The 20,233-nt window shown below is 32.8% G+C and overlaps 1 protein-coding gene across 1 annotated transcript; it reads right to left on the minus strand.

The window, feature by feature from the left end:
* Positions 1-1,574: 1,574 nt before the first annotated feature.
* Positions 1,575-17,946, minus strand: LOC134683274 (uncharacterized). The gene is made up of 3 exons (XM_063542465.1): positions 17,819-17,946; positions 8,797-8,869; positions 1,575-5,248 (listed from the first exon to the last, which is right to left on the minus strand). Exons 1-3 carry the CDS (start codon positions 17,825-17,827, stop codon positions 2,133-2,135), a joined length of 3,198 nt encoding a protein of 1,065 aa, XP_063398535.1. The 5' UTR covers positions 17,828-17,946; the 3' UTR covers positions 1,575-2,132.
* Between the last annotated feature and the right edge of the window lie 2,287 nt (positions 17,947-20,233).

Raw genomic sequence — 20,233 nt, forward strand, 5'->3', positions numbered from 1 at the left:
GAGGCATGCTGTTCACAATAAAAAAATAATAGATTCTTTTTGTCTTCTCAATTTTATACGCAACAAGCTGATGATATTTTGTATATATCCAAATAAACATGAGATAAAGGTAACACTAAAATACCTTTGTATATATTGAGAGAGAAAAAATCTTGGTTACAAACTAAAACTGAGGGAAACACATTAACTATACAAGAAAAACGACAGAACAACAGAACAACAGAAAAAATGAAGTGCAATAACAATAACATACATACATAGAAACGAACTATTAGATAACAACTGCCATATTCCTTAATTGGTACAGTACATTTTAAGAAAACAAGGTTAGGTTGAACCTAGTGTTGTGGTTCCATATCAAATTATAAAAAAGAACAGAACAGAATCAGTCTAACGGTTGGTACCTTTCTCACCAGGCGCGAGTTTCGTTTGAAAAAGAAACGTCATTGACGCTCGAGTCTAAAAAAATTAAAAAGGCAAAAAAAAAGTACAAAATTGAAGAGCATTGAGGACCAAACTTCCTGAACGTTTTCCCAAATACAGCTAGGTTAACAAAATCCTGAGGTAGAAAAGCCCTACTTTTCCAAAAATTCAAAAGTTTACGTTATGTCAGAGTTATACATTTTTAATGATCAAACACTTTAGATTTTAGATATAGGAAGATGTGGTGTGAGTGCCAATGAGACAACTCTCCATCCAAATAACAATTTAAAAATTAAACCATTATAGGTTAAAGTACGGCCTTCAACACGGAGCCTTGGCTCACACCGAACAACAAGCTATAAAGGGCCCCAAAATTACTAGTGTAAAACCATTCAAACGGGAAAACCAACGGTCTAATCTATATAAACAAAACGAGAAACGAGAAACACGTATATATTACATAAACAAACTACAACTACTGTACATCAGATTCCTGACTTAGGACAGGTGCAAACATTTGCAGCGGGATTAAACGTTTTTGTTTTCATATCATGCATTAATGATTTATTTCGTCTCGTTTTACATATGCACACCTCCATACACTTTTTTTGGTAGAGACCCGCAATATAAAAAATAACAACATATTTGTGTCTACGTGTTTTGCTTAAATGAATCATATAGATATAGCAGTCATAGAGGTAATAAAAAATTGCAGTAAAATTGAGAATGGAAATGGGGAATTATGAAATCATAATTTTTCAGTCAGTTTAATTGAAGTCTGAAGCTTGCATGTCAGTTAACTGCTAGTAGTCTGTTGTTATTTATGTATTATTGTCATTTTGTTTATTTTCTTTGGTTACATCTTCTGACATCAGACTCGGACTTCTCTTGAACTGAATTTTAATGTGCGTATTGTTATGTGTTTACTTTTCTACATTGGCTAGAGGTAAAGGGGGATGGTTGAGATCTCACAAACATGTTTAACCCCACCGCATGTTTTCGACTGTCCCAAGTCAGGAGCCTCTGGTCTTTGTTAGTCTTGTATTATTTTAATTTTAGTTTCTTGTGTACAATTTGGAAATTAGTATGGCGTTCATTATCACTGAACTAGTATATATTGGTTTAGGGGCCAGCTGAAGGACGCCTCTCGCTACATTATAGACCTGTTGGTGAGCATAAACAGCTGAAGGTGACTGGTGGTTCTATAACCCAGCGAGAAAATCTATCACCTAGTTACATGTACTGATTTGCCAGCTTCAGACCTCAAACTGATTGGACGATTATGCCGTCATCGTATGAAAATAATGCACAAAACATCCCTATATGGAGTTAAGTATCATACCATCCTACGTTATACGAGAAGAACATAACCCGTGTCATATCAAAAACTTGTTTTAGACAAATGTGTATTCCGGGTGCACAGACTCTAGGAGCATGATGAGTGAATCGATATTAACACCAAATGATGCCATTTTGATGACTGGACAGCGGTATCGTAACTAAATCCCATCTCGATAAGTCTGTTTAAAGGTTTGGTTAACTTTGAGGTGAATGCCGACTATTTTTGCTTTGTAAACAATCAACCATAGAAAATTGGATGTGAAATACATGAACCTGTTGACTTGTGTGTACGAATGATGTACTTTTGTTATATATAATATGTACATGAATGATTAAACGACGACTTGAAAAATTGTTCATCAAACTATTTATGTAATAAAAATATTCATAATGAAAATGATAAGGATATATATATAGTATTTGATAGCAGAAAGCGATAAAGCATTTGAAGAACCAAGTTTAGGAGCCAATTCAGTTGCTTTAGTGCTAGATGCAAGAGTTGTAATAATTGTTTTTTCCTGTTTGACTTCAAATTGTATATTAAAGTGTGAAACGTTATGTTTCTTAAGAGTACGTCTGACACCGGTTCCAGTTGTTGGTATACTAGTAATTGGTAAGGAAATAATATGTGTTGGCTTCGGATTTGAAAGCGTTGACGAAAGAGTAGAGGTAATAACTGATTTTGACCGACTAACTGCAGGATTAGAGAAAAATCGAGATGCAGTATTAGAATTACCATTTTCCCCTACAAATATAGTATTGAATTCTTCGGTAGTAGTAGCGACATTTGAATTGATACTTCTGATAGGTGTACTGTTCTTTCTTTTAGATTTTATTTCTTCGTTAGATAATTTGACATTCCAATTTACAATTGACGTTTGTGCAGTTGTGACGTAATCTATATCACCGGATGAATTAAAATCATCATCAACGCCAGAAGAACGTAAATCCTCATTTGTAACTGATATTTTATCATTTGTAGCATTGAAAGTTGTATAGTCTGGCGTTATGTCATTTATGGAAGGAAGACTAGTCGTAGCATATTTCCTCTGTATCTCTAACGCGCTTGAGGTTTCCAAATATTCATTTTCTCCAGGAGATGTAAAATGTTCGGATAGTATACTGTGTAGTAGAGTTGATTGTTTTATTTCTGATAAAGTCTTAGTTTTGTGGCTTGTTTCGAGAGTGGTAGTACCAAACTTTTCTTTATCTCTATATTTTTCAATTTCCGTTTTCTGCTCCAAAAATTGAACACCTGTATCGTCTTGTGTGTGTTCAAAGTTTGTTGTAAATCCCATGGAGGTTTTGGTGTCTCTCAATAGTTCATTTTTCGTCCCTATAGGTGTTGTGTTACTGTTGGAAGAACTATTACTAGTGTCATCGTTCTTGTGTCTTCCTAACGTGGCGGTAAATTTGAAATTTCCCAATTTTTCAGAAGACGTAAAATGTTCGTATGGCTTATTTTGAGTAACAGTTGATTGTTTGATTTCTAATCTAGTCTGAGTTTCAACGTTTGTTCCGAATGTAGTTTGCTCCAAGCTTTCTTCATTTTCGGATTTTTGAATTTCAGTATTTTGCTCTAAAAATGGAATAATCGTGTTTGTTTGTGTATGTTCCAAGCTTGTTGTAACTCTTATAGGTGTCTTGGTGTCGCTAAATAATTCAATATTCGTTCCCATTGGTGTCGTTTTACTATTGGAAGGACTAATACTAGTGTCATCGTTCTTGTTTCTTCCTAACGTGGCGGTAAATTTGAAATTTCCCAATTTCTCAGAAGACGTAAAATGTTCGTATGGCTTATTTGGAGTAAAAATTGATTGTTTGATTTCTATTCTAGTCCGAGTTTCAACGTTTGTTTCGAATGTAGTTTGCTCCAAGCTTTCTTCATTTTCGTTTTTTTGAATTTCAGTATTTTGCTCTAAAAATGGAATAATCTTGTTTGCTTGTGTATGTTCCAAGCTTGTTGTTACTCTTATAGGTGTCTTGGTGTCGCTAAATAATTCAATATTCGTTCCCATTGGTGTCGTTTTACTTTTGGAAGGACTATTACTAGTGTCATCGTTCTTGTTTCTTCCTAAAAAGCCGGAAATTTTTAAATTACCCATTTCTCCAGAAGACGTGAAGTGTTCGTATGATATATTTGGAAGTTCAGTTGATTGTTTCATTTCCGATCTATTCAATAGTTCGACGTTTGTTTTGAATGTAGTTTGATCAATGATTTCTTCATTGCCGGATATTTTATTTTTAGTATTTTGCTCTAAAAATGAAACACTTGTTTCGTGCTGTGTGTGTTCAAAACTTGTTGTTTCTCCCATGGATGGTTTGGTGTCGCTCAAAAATACATTATGCGTCGTCCCCATAGGTGTGGTGTTGTAACTGGAAAGCATAGTACTCGTATCATCGTTCTTATTTATTACTAACGTTGCTGTAGTTTTAAAATTTCTCTTTTCTCCAGAAGACGTGACTTGTTTGGGTAATGTACTTGGTAGTAGAGATGATTTTGTTATTTCCGATTTAGTTTGAATTTCTTTGTTTATTTCGAGTGTAGTTTGCTTAAAGCTTTCTTCATTTTCTTCATTTTTTACTTTTCTATCTTGTTCCAAAAATGGAACACTTGAATCATCTGGTGCTTCTTCAAAGTTTGTAGTAACTCCCATGGACTTCTTTGTTGGAAGATCGCTAAATGATTCCATATTCGAATATCTTGTCGTCTCAATAGGGTTGTTACTATTAGTGGAAGGCGTATTAATCGCAGCGTCGTTCGGGTTTCTTACAAACGTGTCTTTAGATTTAATACTTGACCTTTCACCAGAAAATGTGACAGTTTCTAATAATGTACTGGTTACTCCAAGTTTAGTCGATTCTGTCATTTTTGGTTTTGTCGTAGTTTCAATGTTGGTTGCTTGGATAGTTGTACTAACACTTTGTTCATTTTTGTTCTTTTGTGGCTTCAAATCTGTAACAGTCATATTTGGTTGTGCAACAAACGGGTCCTGAGTTGGCACGATGTTAGTTTTTCGTAACGAGTCATCCTTCCAAAAGGGCGTCGTTATCCCATTTAGTTTGTTGAGAGCGTGTAGATCGGTTGTTGAGATTGCGGGCTTGATATCTTTTAATGTTGATGTCGACTTAAGATCAGTTTTGGACATTGTGGACCTTTCACTGATTGTAGATTTGTTTTTATTGTAAGGATGACTTTTGGAATACGTTGTACGAGCTGTTGATATTGTTGTATTATTATTCTCTCCGTGTTTGGCATTACTATGGTGCTGATGAGGCGCTAGTGGGATAAATACTTTGTCACTTACATGTGCATTTTCTAATGAATAAACGTTTGGTGTATTTACACTGGACAATGGTGACTCTGTCTTCCCCTTCTTTGATATTTTATCTATTCCCTCCTTGAAAGTAGTCGTAGGTCGGGTTGACATTCCATTCAGATCTGCTGTATGTGTTGTAGTAGTTTGATAAGATTTTGTGCTCACTGTATGATAAAAATAATAGAATTAAGCAACTATAAATATCGTATCATGTTTATTATTGAGACATGCAAATACTTAATGTATGCCATGTGTATGAATCAGACATGACATCGCGTAACTTATAGTAAGTTTATGATTTAAAAATAATTTGTTTATGTTATGTGTATGATAAAAACATGGAAATAAAAAAACCTATGTTATGTTATTGATTAATACGTGACGATTATAAACTTACGTTATGTTTATGACTAGGATATGCTACTATTCACAATTAAGGAATGACTGTAATATTTTTTCCATCTATGAGGACATTTATAACATAATTAATGTGGTGCACACTGAATAACGCGCGTAGCGGGTTATTTGACAGTATGCACCACATTTTTTATGTTATCTCGAATAAACTGACAAAAATATTACAGTTATTTCTTATAACTTAATTCTAAATTCAATTTTTTTAAACCGGCGTTATTCATAAAAAAACGTTGATGACGTCATGGTCACATGACACAATTGTGTCTATGATATGATAAACAAAAACGACGTCAGCCAATCAGAAGACGCGTTACATCCAAAATTTAATCATTATGTTATGTTCATGATTCTGGTATGACGATATTCATCGTAATATTTTAAAATCTAAAGATATGATGGATACTTATGTTGTGTTTATGATTAACACACAAATGTATTAAACTTATGTCATGTTTATGAATATCACAAGACTGTACTGACTTTATGTTATGTTTATGATTAGGACATGACGATACAAATCTCATGTAATGTTTATAATAAGGACATGACAGTACCAAACTTATCTTAATATGTTTATAATTGACACATGACGTTACAACATTTATGTTATTTTTAATGATTAAACCCTGATGATACTAAACGTATGTAATGTTTACGACATGGCTATACTAAATGTGTGCTATGTTTATGATTAAGACATGGCTATACTTAATGTGTGGTATCTTTATGAATAAGACATGGCGATACTAAATTTGTGCTATAATTATGATTTAGACATGGGATACAAAACTTATCTTATGTTTATGATAAACACAAAAATGTACTTAACATGTGTTTTATTTAATATGATTAAGACATGACGATACTAAACGTGTGCTATGTTTATGATTAAGACATGGCGATACTAAATTTGTGCTATGTTTATGATTAAGACATGACGATATTTAATATGTTCTATGTTTATGATTTAGGCATGGCGATACCAAATTTATCTTATGTTTATGATAAACACAAATATGTACTAAACATATGTTTTGTTTATGATTAAGACATGACGATACTAATATAATGGTAAATATTATACAATGTATTGTCGCAAACACAATGTAGCTATTTGACCGCACATGGCTTTAATCATTTGTTATTCTTTAACAACTGCTAAAGTCTAAAAATAAACTGCTAGATAAAATAATTTCCATATTGCTAAACAAATTTTATATAAAATATATAGCCATCTTATTGGGTATGGTTTATTTTGAAACAGCAAAAGAAATCAATTTGACATGTTCTAGTTTTGATGTAGCAGAGAAGTGAATAAGTATTAATTTTGGGTCTTGAAAATAGTTCATAATTTTCCAACTATTTCTTCTGCTAGCCAATATAATAGTGTTGTTAGTATTTGTACGGCTATCCGGAACAATAACACAGGGAATATTTGTCCTGATAACCAAACTATCAGTGGTGGGATTTTTTTTAAAGCTATCCAGTTGAATATTGATGCATTCAGGTGTCATGATTAACCAACAATTATAATGGCTAGTCTAAAGATGCAGTCAAAATTTTTCCATTATATCTTTGTGTAGCAGATTATTACATGATTATTCCGAATATTGCTAGTTTGTAAAACAAAATATCATTTAATGTTAATAACCCCGAACAGATATGCTAGAGACCAAATCACATAAATCTATTACAAACAACAAAAATATTAGCAACATTGGTTTTGAAAAGAACCATTTTGTGAGAATGGCGGAAGAGGAATAAGAAGAAAAAGAACTGGGCAAACCAATAATTCTCCAAAATGTGTTGATACTTAATTGAATTATTTATTTTATTTACATAGGATTCTTTCCTGATTAACGGAAGAGGAACTAACACAGGAAACTTGATAAATTTAGTGTTGATTATGTCTTAATTATTTTATTCTATAACTACTTTTCTTTACAATACATCGTTAGGAAACGATAACAAAAAGGGAGAGGTTGCAATTCAATGTTAAGTTATTTCGTCTTAATACCTTTATCTTGACAAACCCAATTTCCGATACATCAATTAAAAATATTGAAAAACTTTACTTAGCCATGTATTGTTATAGGAAACTTGCAGCACGCCCCATATCGTTTAAAACATATTGATAAAAACTAATTTTAAAAAACGACTGGAAAATATTTTCTTTCAGTTTTTGGTTTTATAAAATTTATTGATTGAAAGCATGAACATATGAGATAGTTTACCGTTATATGTAAGGACCGAAAATGTGAAAAGAATTAAGAGGGTGTCCATGGAAAACCCAGGCAGTGGATGGCACATGATATATTTTGTTTTCAAAATTTTTTCATCTATTTCATATCACAAATTCATTCTTTTTCAAAGTAATATTGTGTTTTTATATTATTTGCAACAAATAAAGAGAAAAAAAATACATAGAAAGCACTGAAAATTCATTGAAAAGGGGAGATAACTCTTCATTTTGTACAAAATTTTGTTGCATTGTTAGTGAACTTTAAAATCATTTTCTGAGCCATCCATTGTTGATTCAAAAATATCTTTGACATATATATCCTTTGTATGATATAAACATTGCATTGGAACCAAAAATTAAGTGGGAAAAGAATTATGTTGTGCCACCCATATCATAGGATTTGCCTGATATTTACTTGGACAGCCTCTTAAACTGTGAAAATTTGATCTCGAATGTCACGAAAGTCTAGAGACACTATATTAGGTGTTTGATTTATTTTATTTTCCCTGAATTTGTTTAATATGCTAAACACAAACATTGTCCTAACTTATACATGCTAAATCCAAAATAATTGCATTTGTAAAAAAAAACAATACTTTCGATCTTTTGTTATCTAAATAAATAATTTGGATTATAAAATATCACGATTATCTGTTCTGTTGTCCATGAATGTGTTGAGGAGAGAAAAATAGACAACACCTAATGTACTCAATTTAAGTTAATATTTGCTAATTTTTTTTTTCATTTTAACATGTTTATTTATACTGGATTGGGAAATAAAACAAGTTTTGCAACTTATATCAATCCCTTTCCACTTTTCGGGTGCGAGTGATGCCTTGTAGCGGCATTAGCCTGCTTTTTTTCGAAATCTTCAAGGGTGTCTTTAACGTGCAAGAGATATAGCTCACTCTTAACTATGGTCAGCCATGATTTATCGTCCCCTTCCGATGGACTATCATTGTTTTACTTGAGACCATACTCGCAAATTGTACTAATTTTAAATCAATATGCACTAATTTTAGGTATTGTACTTATTTCAAATAATGTACTCACATGCCTTTCCTGTGCTCTGTAGGAATTTTGAGCAGACGAACAAAATTGCTATACAGTTCCATAAGCTAAGTACCTGTTGGAAAATAATGATAAGAAATACGTAAAATAACATTATAATTGCTAATAGACTGGCAGTGAAAAACTTCGTGCAATTTACGAAAATCGGTCAAGATAAAATATCATAATGATAAAGTTTTCGGAGCGACTTTTTCTATTTTGTAATAATATATAATATTTAAAGGAATTTTATTATTGTGTAGAATTTTACACTCTTCCTCACTAATTTCAAATCTTAAGTACTCTATGCTCAGTGCCATTAAAATACTGTCATTTCAATTCACTTAGTTAAGATCAAAAGTACCATGAATAAGTCCAAAGAATGAACTGTTATAACATTAAAGGTACCAATCTTACTGCACTGGATGCGCATTTTGACAATAAAAGTCTTTTCAGTGATGTTCGAGGCCACTATATATACCACATGTATGTCAACATAAGCACTATCAGTTCTAACTATTTTACCCGTGTACGATTAAGGAATTCATTATACCCCGGCATGGGTTTATTTCATATGTGTATTAACGTATGTATTTGTTCCCATTACGTTCATCCATAAACTAATATAAAGACTGCATATCAACATGCATAATTAAAAAATATTTTGTCCTCTACCAAATTTAGTTGATGCGACTGACCAGAGGGATTAGACAGGGGAGAGCATATTTCCCATTTCCCTACCAACTACTCCCACTACCCGCCACTGTATTCCCCTAAAACGTAATTCTCTTACTCCCACTTCCTGCCTTACATGTACTCCAAAATGAAAAGGCCTGAGAATACAGTTATGTCGTATTGCACTTCTTTTAGACAAATAACGCAAATAAAACAAATTCGCACCGGCTCTATCCAAAAAAAGACTTCTACAGTGAAGTTTACTTCCAAACTCCAAACAGTGATCGTTTCCGTTCTGGAACTATTTTCTTTTACTCCATTAGTGTAGAGTAGTATTCGGGCTCGTATGCGGATCGGAACTGGAACTGCCGGGGAGTTTGGTATACTTCATATGATGAAGACATAATTTTTCAATCAGTTTAATTTAGGTCTGGAGCTGATTGCGTGTCAGTAACTGCCAGTAGTCCTTTGTTTATTTAAGAATCATTGTCATTTTGTTTAGTTTCTTTTGTTAACTATTCTGGCATCGGAATCGGATTTCTCTTAAACTGAGTTTTACTATGCGTTTTGTTGTGCGTTTGTTTTTTCTACATTGGCTAGAGGTATAAAAGGGGGTGAAATCTCAAAAAACATGTTTAATCCCTGCGCATTTTGCACCTGTCCTAAGTCAGGAGCCTCTTGTCATTGTTAGTATTATATGATTTTTAATTTAAGTTTTTTCTGTAAAATTCGGAGTTTAATATGACGTCGACCATCAATGAAATGGTAACAGCTATATTTGTTTAGGGGCCAGCTGAAGGACTCCTCCGAGTGCGGAAGTTTCTCACTGCATTGAAGACCCATTGGTGGCCTTCATCTCTTGTAAACTCTATGATTGGGTTATTGTCTATTTGACACATTCACCATTTCCATTCTCAATGTTACAATGTATACTACTTGTGGACAAATAATAAGAAATTATAGAAAAGTTACACAATATTATTAACCCTTAGGAATTCGTGTTCAAACACGTTTGTTTAACAGCTCTAACTCAAAATATGGATAATTTTATTCTAAAGGGGTCAGTTATTAAGTTTAACAGCTTCAGGCATACTGATTTTTGACCTTTCAAACTGGATCAAAACGGTACTTTATCTTAAAATTTAAGACCCAATATTTGTTTATTTGTATATAAATTCTCCCCACTCTTACAATTTTATGCATTAAATATAAATAAATAAATGGGGGAAGATGTATGAAAAAAATGCGGGTATTACACTGCTCACACTAGGGACTGTAGACAACGAAAGACAAAGAACGATTACTGTGTCCCGGGACCAAAGTCGCTTAATTGTTTCTACGGATATGCCTTTTTCCACTCATCCCTTTTCTTAGGTTTCCGACCCCTCAGTTTCGCCATTCCCATAATCAATCTCCTCTAACAATAATTGAGAATGTGTTAATTTATTGTGGCCGACAGGAACTTCCTTATCTTAGAAGGGATTTAACTCTGTAAACCACATTTCGTTAATGTGTTTTACTAAAAAATATATATAAGACAATCGAACTCCAAAATGATACAACACATGTAATTGCAAAAGTTTTTTTTTTTCTAAAACTACGATACTTCTTCGTGTTTGAATTTGATGAATCTATTCATTACTTATCTAACATTCTTGAAAATGTAAACTTGATATATTGCATATACATTTGTTGAGAACCTATCTTAACCTCCAATCATCGTATATTAGTCAGTATTATCGAGTATTGATTCAACCAAACGTACCGCTTTTTCTTTACTATTCAAATAAATGCCTATGCAACCTTTTTTTTTTTTTTTATTATTCTTCAATTTCAAGACTTCAAGCGTATAAATTTATTGAAATACCTCATATATAAATACTTCATTAATAATATATCGCATTATCTTAGTAAGATATCCTTACATAATGTTATAATATAATATTGTGTTATTAACTGGCTGTTTCTGTATTGGCACTGGTATAGATTAAGTGTTTGCTGTATTGGTCTCGAGACCCGTAGGGTCGAGGGCTAATACAGCTGCCCGAGAATCTATACCAGTGCAAATACAGAAATAGCCAGTTTATAACGCTTTTATTAAATAATCCAACTTTTTTAATACAAACTTGTTCTGAATGCTGTATTGCATATATCAAATGTGAATATGGGGCCATTATTTCCAATACATACGGGCAATGATGCGAATATAGGGCCAATATTTCCAATAAGGACTGGCAATGATGTGAATATAGGGCCAGTACATGTATTTCCAATACGGACTGGCAATGAATCCTGAATTCCATGCACAATATATGTTTACATGTAATTCAGGATTCATTGCCAGTCCGTATTGGAAATATTAATCCTGACCGAATATAGATCATGTAATTTATATGAACAGGACGACGTCACCAACCATGATGACACATATGCCGTTGTGGTAGTATTAGGGCTGCGTTAAACTAATAATCCTATTGTTGAATAACATATATTATAAACTATATGAAGTTTCTTGACAATGGAATAAATATGAAACTCACGGGCAAATCATGCAGAGATTAATAAGTTAATAAGGGGCAAAAATATTTGCCATAGATGTGATATCGATCCGATGGTTAAAGAGACAAGTATCTATCAGACAGTATAATTGACGAGAATTTAAGCAACTGAATCTCATCGTACGGCCTTCCATACATATTGTTTTACAGTGCTCTTTAAACTTATCCGGCATGACAAAATTTAAAACAATTCAAACAACCAATCGGACACCTATCCGTAGCAAGGGTTTTCCTGCCCGAATGGATAAGTCCAAAGAATATCATTGTGGGGTTACTAGAAATAACCATGCATATCGCTTCTAGCAGTCACAAGAAGAGGGAATGATATCAACTCTTATCGTCATTCCCTTCGCCTATACATCCCTTCATTGTTTGTACCACGGCTTTGTGACATAAGCAATATAGACATTTGCACCTGTCCTAAGTCAGGAATCTGATGTACAGTAGTTGTCGTTTGTTTATGTAATATATACGTGTTTCTCGTTTCTCGTTTTGTTTATATAGATTAGACCGTTGGTTTTCCCGTTTGAATGGTTTTACACTAGTAATTTTGGGGCCCTTTATAGCTTGTTGTTCGGTGTCAGCCAAGGCTCTGTGTTGAAGGCCGTACATTGACCTTCAATGTACATGTACAGTGGAGATCACTTCTAACCTCTCATTAAATCTGTCAGAATCTGTCAGGAGAACTGTTCTAGGACAGTACGTAGAACTGTCAGCCTGACACCTTTTAGTCAGTTCTAGGTTAGAACTGTTCTAGCTAGAACTGATTTGGTCAGTTCTACCTAGAACTGATTTGGACAGTTCTACCTAGAACTGATCCTGACAGTTCTACCCTAGAACTGATTTGGACAGTTCTACCTAGAACTGATCCTGACAGTTCTACTCTAGAACAGTTTTAGTCAGTTCTACTTCTAGAACAGTTCTGATTACAAATTCTACGGCTAGAATTGATTTATAAAATCTACGGCTAGAATTGATTTATAAATTCTACGGCTAGAATTGATTTATAAATTCTACGGCTAGAATTGATTTTTAAATCCGACGGCAAATATTGATTTATAAATTCTACGTCTAGAATTGATTTATATGTTTTAAGAACTCTTTGTCTAAATATAAAGGCTTCGGCAAAATGGCGATTAATATTATAAAGAGTTTTGCTATTTTGCCGGTTTTATTTCAAATTTTTCGTCGGCAAGAGAACATGTTTAACCCCGTCATATTCTGCATGTATGTGACTGTTCCATGTCTGGAGCCTGTTATTCAGTGATTTTCTTTTGTTGATGTGTTACATAAATTATTTGTTTTTCTTTCATTTTTGAACATAGATTAAGCCGTTAATATTGGGAAAAAGGGGCCGGGGGGGGGGGGCATTTTTATTTCAATTGTTTTACATTTGTCATTTGGGGAGTCAGGATGGCTCATTTTACATAAAAAAAATTATCTGACCTTAATCTTTGTGTAAAATGTTATTCTGGCCCAAACCACCAGGGACGGAACCAGCAGTTTTAAAAGGGGGGGGGGTCCAACTAAATGTCCTCATTCAAATGCATTGATCGTCAAAAAAGGGGTCCCCCACCGCTCTGGATCTGCCATTGATCCACTATCAACTTAAACTGATCATATTTGATTTCATCATATAAATCTATATACATTTAGCTGCAAACTGTAGGAATCCAGATTATCTTTAGGCAAGGATACCAATTATATTGGAAAACATTAATGATTTCAAAATTTTATTTGCACTCAATTTATGATAGTACTAGCATGTCCTCTTTTTATTTAAAATATTGAATTGTAAACAAATGTGATATCTTTTTACAAGTAGTTTTCATACCTTAGACGGACCTGTTATACAAAAATCTTTTGACCGCATCAATCTAAACTGACCTTATTTGCTCTTTCTTCCTGCAAATCTATATAGCTGCACAGTAATTCAGTTATAAATTTAGGTCAAGAGGGACTGTAATATACAAGTTACAGCAATATTGGAAAAACAATGACCTCAAAATTTTGTTCACATGAATTTAAAGTGCTAGCATGACCTCTTTTTATTCAAAGTATTGAATCGTAAACAAATATCAGTAGTTTTCATACTTCAGACTGAGTCGTGTAATAAAATATTTTGACCGCACCAATCTAAACTGACCTTATTTGCTCTTTCTTTCTACAAATCTGCTTAGTATATAGCTGCACAGTAATTCAGTTATAATTTTAGGTCAAGAGGGACTATAATATACAAGTTACAGTAATATTGGAAAACAATGACCTCAAAATTTTGTTCGCATGAATTTATAGTGCCAGCATATATCCTCTTTTTATTCAAAGTATTGAATCGTAAACAAATATCAGTAGTTTTCATACTTCAGACTGAGTCGACGTAATAAATTGGTTGACCGCATCAACCAAACATTACCATATTTTTTTTTTTTTTATGCAAGTCTATATAGTTGGACAGTACATCAGTTATAATTTTAGGTCCAGAGGGATTGTAGTTTATAAATAACTGCAATATATTGGAAATCAACAACCACAAAAAAAATTCGCATTGATTGAGAGTGCCATCATTTCCTACTTTTATTCAAAACATCAGCTAGTTTTCATAGCTCAGACTGACTCATGGAACAAAAATATGTGTCTGGGCAACAACAACCCAACCATAGAGCAGACAACAACCGATCACGATGGATTGTATAATTCAAATGACAGTGTGTCCTCTTTTTATTCAAAATATTGAATTGTTAACAAATTTCAGAAGTTTCGATATATATCAGACTGAGTCGTTTTAATAACAAATTTATTTGACCGCATCAACCAAAACTGAATATATGGGACCTTGTATAGCTTGTTGTTTGGTGTGAGCCAAGGCTCAGTGTTGAAAGGCGTACATTGACCTATAATGGTTTACTTATTTTTAAATTGTTATTTGGATGGAGAGTTTTCTCATTGGCACTCACACCACATCTTCATGATCTTCCTATATCTATATATTCTTTATCATGTAAATATATATGGCTTCATTGTAAACCAATAATATTTTTAAGTCAGAACAGATATTGAATGATAAAGAGGACACCAAATTTTATCCACATCATTTTAGAGCGCCATTATTTCCTCTCTGTATCGATAATATTACTATTTAAGGAATGACTGTAATATTTTTTCTGTCTGTGAAGAAATAACATAAAAAAATTTGGTGCACACTGATAAATGTGCGTAGCGGGTTTTTAAACAGTGTGCACCACATTTTTTACGTTATTTCTAATAGACAGAAAAAATATTACAGTCATTTCTTATAATTTAATTCTAAATTTCATTTTAACAAAATGTTTAAACCTTGGCGAACCATAAAAAAACGTTGATGTTGTTACGTTCACATGCCTAACTTATGTCTATGGGTGTTGATAACAAAATAACGTCAGAAGACCCGTTACATCCAAACTTATATTATTAAATATTGAACCGTCACAAAAGTGACTGTTTAAGTCCGTATAGTTCATGATGGTTTTTTTTAAACAAAACTATTTAACGGCAAAATCCAACACTCACATGACTGATTCATATACTTTATTTTAAAATGAAAAGTACATGTATGAGAAGTTCTCTTCTTGGAATAGTATTACTGACTATACTGTTAATATATAATTTGAAGAAGGACAATGATTGGTTTTGTTTGTAGCCTAACGTCCAGTGGCAAATATTTCATTTATGTTCAGATCGAGTATATTTTTTCAGACTTTCAGGACTCCCAGATATTATTCATAATCGTTATGGATAAGTTTGGCAACGAGCTAATGCAAATGTACATACACAATGACATGTAGTTTTTTTTACGTTTAACAACACTGATTTCATTAATCCCATAATCCATCCACTGTACAATTTTCGTTTGAACATTTGTCAAAACAGAATCCTAAATCATGAATGTAAATCCAAGGCAAACAAGGTAAATTAAGATTAAATTTCCATGAATTAAATGCCGAGTTATATTTATGAAGAGACTGTTAAAAACGGGGAACGAAGAAACGTAAATAATGATGTTTCATTTGCAATCTTATAAAAATATTTCTCCGATGAGTTGGATAACCTCCTATCCACTTCGATATTTGTACATGTAAATTTTGATCAGTAAAAATATAGAAAAATCCGCTATTATATATAGTAAAGTAATTGGAACTGATTCTTTCTTCTAAATTCTAAAGTGCCCTTCCTGCAGTGACGTCATTTAGAACTGTTCTTCAGTCCTGACTGATTTGGTCAGTTCTGCTGACAGTTCTACAGTTAGAACTGATTTGGTCAGTTCTACCTAGAACAGTTTTAGACAGTTCTACCCTAGAACTGATCCTGACAGTTCTACCTAGAACTGATTTAGTCAGTTCTACCTAGAACTGATCCTGACAGTTCTACCTAGAACAGTTCTAGGGTAGAACTGTTCTAGCTAGAACTGTTCTAGGACAGGTTAGAACAGTTCTATGACAGATTATTCTGACAGTTCTAATGAGAGGTTAGAACTGATCTCCACTGTATCATGGTTTACTTTCTTTTTTTTTAAATTTTTATTTGGATGGAGAGTTGTCTCATTGGCACTCACACTACATCTTCCTATATCTATATACAAAGCATCATTAGTGACGTCACCACGAGTAGAAGTAATCAGCTACGTTACAATGTGTGAGGGGAGACGTTATCAAGCTTTTTTCCGTCAGGTTAAACAGCCTAGAAGCGACGTGGTGGTAAAAAGCGGTGGGAAATATCAGTAATAGAACAATAAACAGATTATCTGGTTTTGTGTTGATCGATATACTATTTTTGCTCGTTTGCCGGCTTATTCTCCAAAAAGGTGCGCAGTGTGGCTTGCGCGGTAGAGATTTTACAAAATCAATGTTGTATCTTAATATATACAATATAAATCTAAATTCATATACATGTATCTTGTCAACATGTGCTACCTAAAGTCCCTCCTCACAAGGAGAAAAAAAAACGGAAGAAAATATAATTAGATTTAAATGTTTATGAACCACTGTGTGGCACTCGAGAATTGTAAAGAATTTTATAAAAAAGGAAGGATTAAACATATCCTGTTAGATTTTCAGTACATTATACATTGTGCTATTAGATACAATAATAATTTATGTTAGTTTTGACAATGAATATCTGTAGAATTGAGTTATAAATTAAAAAATAATTCAGAAAATGCATTCCAAATAGTATCAAAGTGCTCTTGTGTCTTATTTTTGACTGCCATTATTTTTTTTCTAAATTGTAAAGTCAATATGTTTTTTTCTAATTCATTTTGACCAAAATTTAATAAGAAAAAAGTTAGATCTCGCTCAGGATATTGAAAAATTCCATGGTTATGATATTCAGTGGGTAAGATTCGAATTCACTTGTTTTCACGGACACACAAATCAAGAATCATTTTTTATACACAGATTTGCATATATTGGAAAGCATTTGACTGTACGAATATTAAGATAAACTTAAAGTAAACATTAAATTCTAGCCCAATATAAAATTAAGAAGATGTTCCTATTGAAAATGATGAGAGAGAGTAAAACTTACACCGTGTCATGTATAAAAACAATTTTTTTTAACTTTTAAATTCTAACGGTAATGTTTCTTGTTTTTGATGACGCATTTACTTCGTGAAAATGTGAATACGACATGAAGGAAACGAAGGCTGCAAATAGATTTTTGAATAAACAGTCTCAATGTAAAAATAAGATAAAATAAAATTCTTTTTTTAAAGATACAATTATTAAGCATTTTTTATACTACTGCAAAAAAATACTCACGCTTGCCATCGTTCAAGTTTACAGACTATGGTTTTAAATTACTAAACAATATCAATTTTATATAAATGTCCGAATACGCGGAAAAGGATTTTAAACAATGTTATGCTATCAATTGATAAGGTTACATTTTCCTTGTTAGATATTTATCTTCAATGCAAACTTATCCGATGGCCACGTGCATATTATTTTAATCCCTTTATAACGAGTTCCGAAGTGCATGTACTTAAAAGTACAATTATGTCTGACGTCAAATCGTATAAACAAGTATACTGGTAATTGGTTTCTTCCTTCTGACATTTTCGGTATTTTTAAGATTACGTGTATTCATTTCCTTTTAAACACTATGGTTGCGCTAATATAAGTCGAACAAACTAAATATAACATTCATAATCTCTATACAAAAAGAAATGAAAAATAATGCGCTTTGAGAACAGTTACTTTTGAATCAAAGTACAGTACTGACTTAATGTTTACTCCAAATCTGATTATCTATGAAAATGATGATTCATAGTATCCTATTATTGTTCAGGACACAGGAAATAATAAAAAGGGGGCGCGTAGTTACATGTGTCTCTGGATAGTGGGGAGGGGTCATACCTAATTGTTCACTCATATGTATTCGATATGAAAACAATGGACATGGATAATTTCATTGTTTGTACCCCAAACTGAAAATAAGGTCTCGTCATTGTTTGAATTTCCATTGTTTTGGACGTTTTCAACAAATCACGACGTTTTGGTGTATACTTTTGAAAATAATACCCAGTGTGCATTAGATTTTGAAACGGCAAATTGGATGCATGTCTACCACAACCATTTTGCCTAAACCAAAAATATATAATAAAATTATATAACAAAATTATACAATTACAATGTAGGTAACGTTCCACCATTTACGAAAATTTATACTATTAAGGTAGATCATGCATAATGTATATTTTTTAGACAGAATTTTCAAAGACTTATAATTTGCCAAAAGTAAGATAATCATTATACTATACTTTTTCACAAACATAATAAAAAGTATAGATCACCGTGCTATTTTTTAAGCTATAAGTCGTTGAAAATTGCCTACATTTGGTTAGTTTGTTCATGAAAAAACCAATTAGTGTGCATACCAAAATTCTATGCGATAGAATTTTGAAATAAATTGTGAGAAGGTAGGTCTCATAATATGTTTTAAGAAAATAAACAGAAAACATGGTATCACCGAACTTGTTTTCTTGTTACAAGTAAGAATAAAAAAGTTCTCTATTAGCCCAGTATGAATTTTGTACTAAAAGAGTCAAACAAACACTTGGCCTCAATGTGTATTTCTAAATAAATTAATTAGTCACTGTGGTTTAAATGGATTCTGAATACAACTAAGATAAAGTCATATAGGTTATAATAGGTGCGATAGCGCTCAACCAGTTAAATATGTGGTAAATACGCACTCTTCCTAAGCAAGAATGAGATGCAATAAATCATAAATGTAACCAGATAAATTTATATAAATATTAAAAACAAGATCCAAATAACTGTAATGGGAACATTTCCATCATGTATAAAAACTCTCATATTTCATATCTATTGATTGATTGCTTGATTGTCGTTTGATGCCACTTTCAACACAACTGTGGTGGTCATTTTTTTGATGGAAGAAGCTGGAGTGCCCGGACAGAACCACGGACCTTTTATAGGAATCCTAGCTAATTAAGGTTGGGGTCGAGTTCACCTGCCCCGTGCTCACAACATCAGTGATGACTTGCTAGTGAATAAATTTTAGCCATACATTTCCCCTAAATAACACAGTTCTGATAGTTCACATTCATAAAACTGACAGGGACTATATATACAGACAACCAATATACGAATGACCAAACATATGTTTAGAAAAAAAATAGCATTTCTTCTTTTTCTTTTGAGGCCTTTGATATTCTCTTCTGTATTTTCTCACTTTATTATATATGAAATAACACCTTAAATGCATGTTTGAAAATATGTAGTGTGCAACAAACAGAATGTGGGATAATTGCCAATTCCAATGAGAAAGCAACCTAGCGACAAAAATAAACAAACGACATGTGCACGCTGAATGGAGAAAAGGAGATGCGATTTTCCCTCAATGAGACAGCATCCCAGCGACTACAGATATATATGAATGATGTATTCACTTTGCTGATGCTACCACTTGTTTTTTTTATACTTTACTACTGATAAAAACTATCCGCAATGAAAAAACCGGTAGTGATGAAAGTGGCATTAAACCCCCCCCCCCCCCCCCCCCCCCCAAAAAAAAAGTAATACAAATCAGGGTTTATTTCAGACGTGTTCTTCATCTTTTTTTGGTTTGGCAAACAAGAACCTGTTGAACGAATTTTAAATTGACTGAACACAATGTTTTGCAACACATACATGTTACTCTCTTCTTGG

This window comes from Mytilus trossulus, chromosome 9, assembly GCF_036588685.1.
Source record: "Mytilus trossulus isolate FHL-02 chromosome 9, PNRI_Mtr1.1.1.hap1, whole genome shotgun sequence".
NCBI lineage: Eukaryota > Metazoa > Mollusca > Bivalvia > Mytilida > Mytilidae > Mytilus > Mytilus trossulus.

Excerpts from the sequence above, each read along its gene's own strand:
- LOC134683274 (XM_063542465.1), bottom strand. Across the intron at positions 5,249-8,796 it reads ACAGAGCACAGGAAAGGCAT|TGAGCACAAAATCTTATCAA; the intron begins GTGAGTACATTA and ends TTTATCATACAG.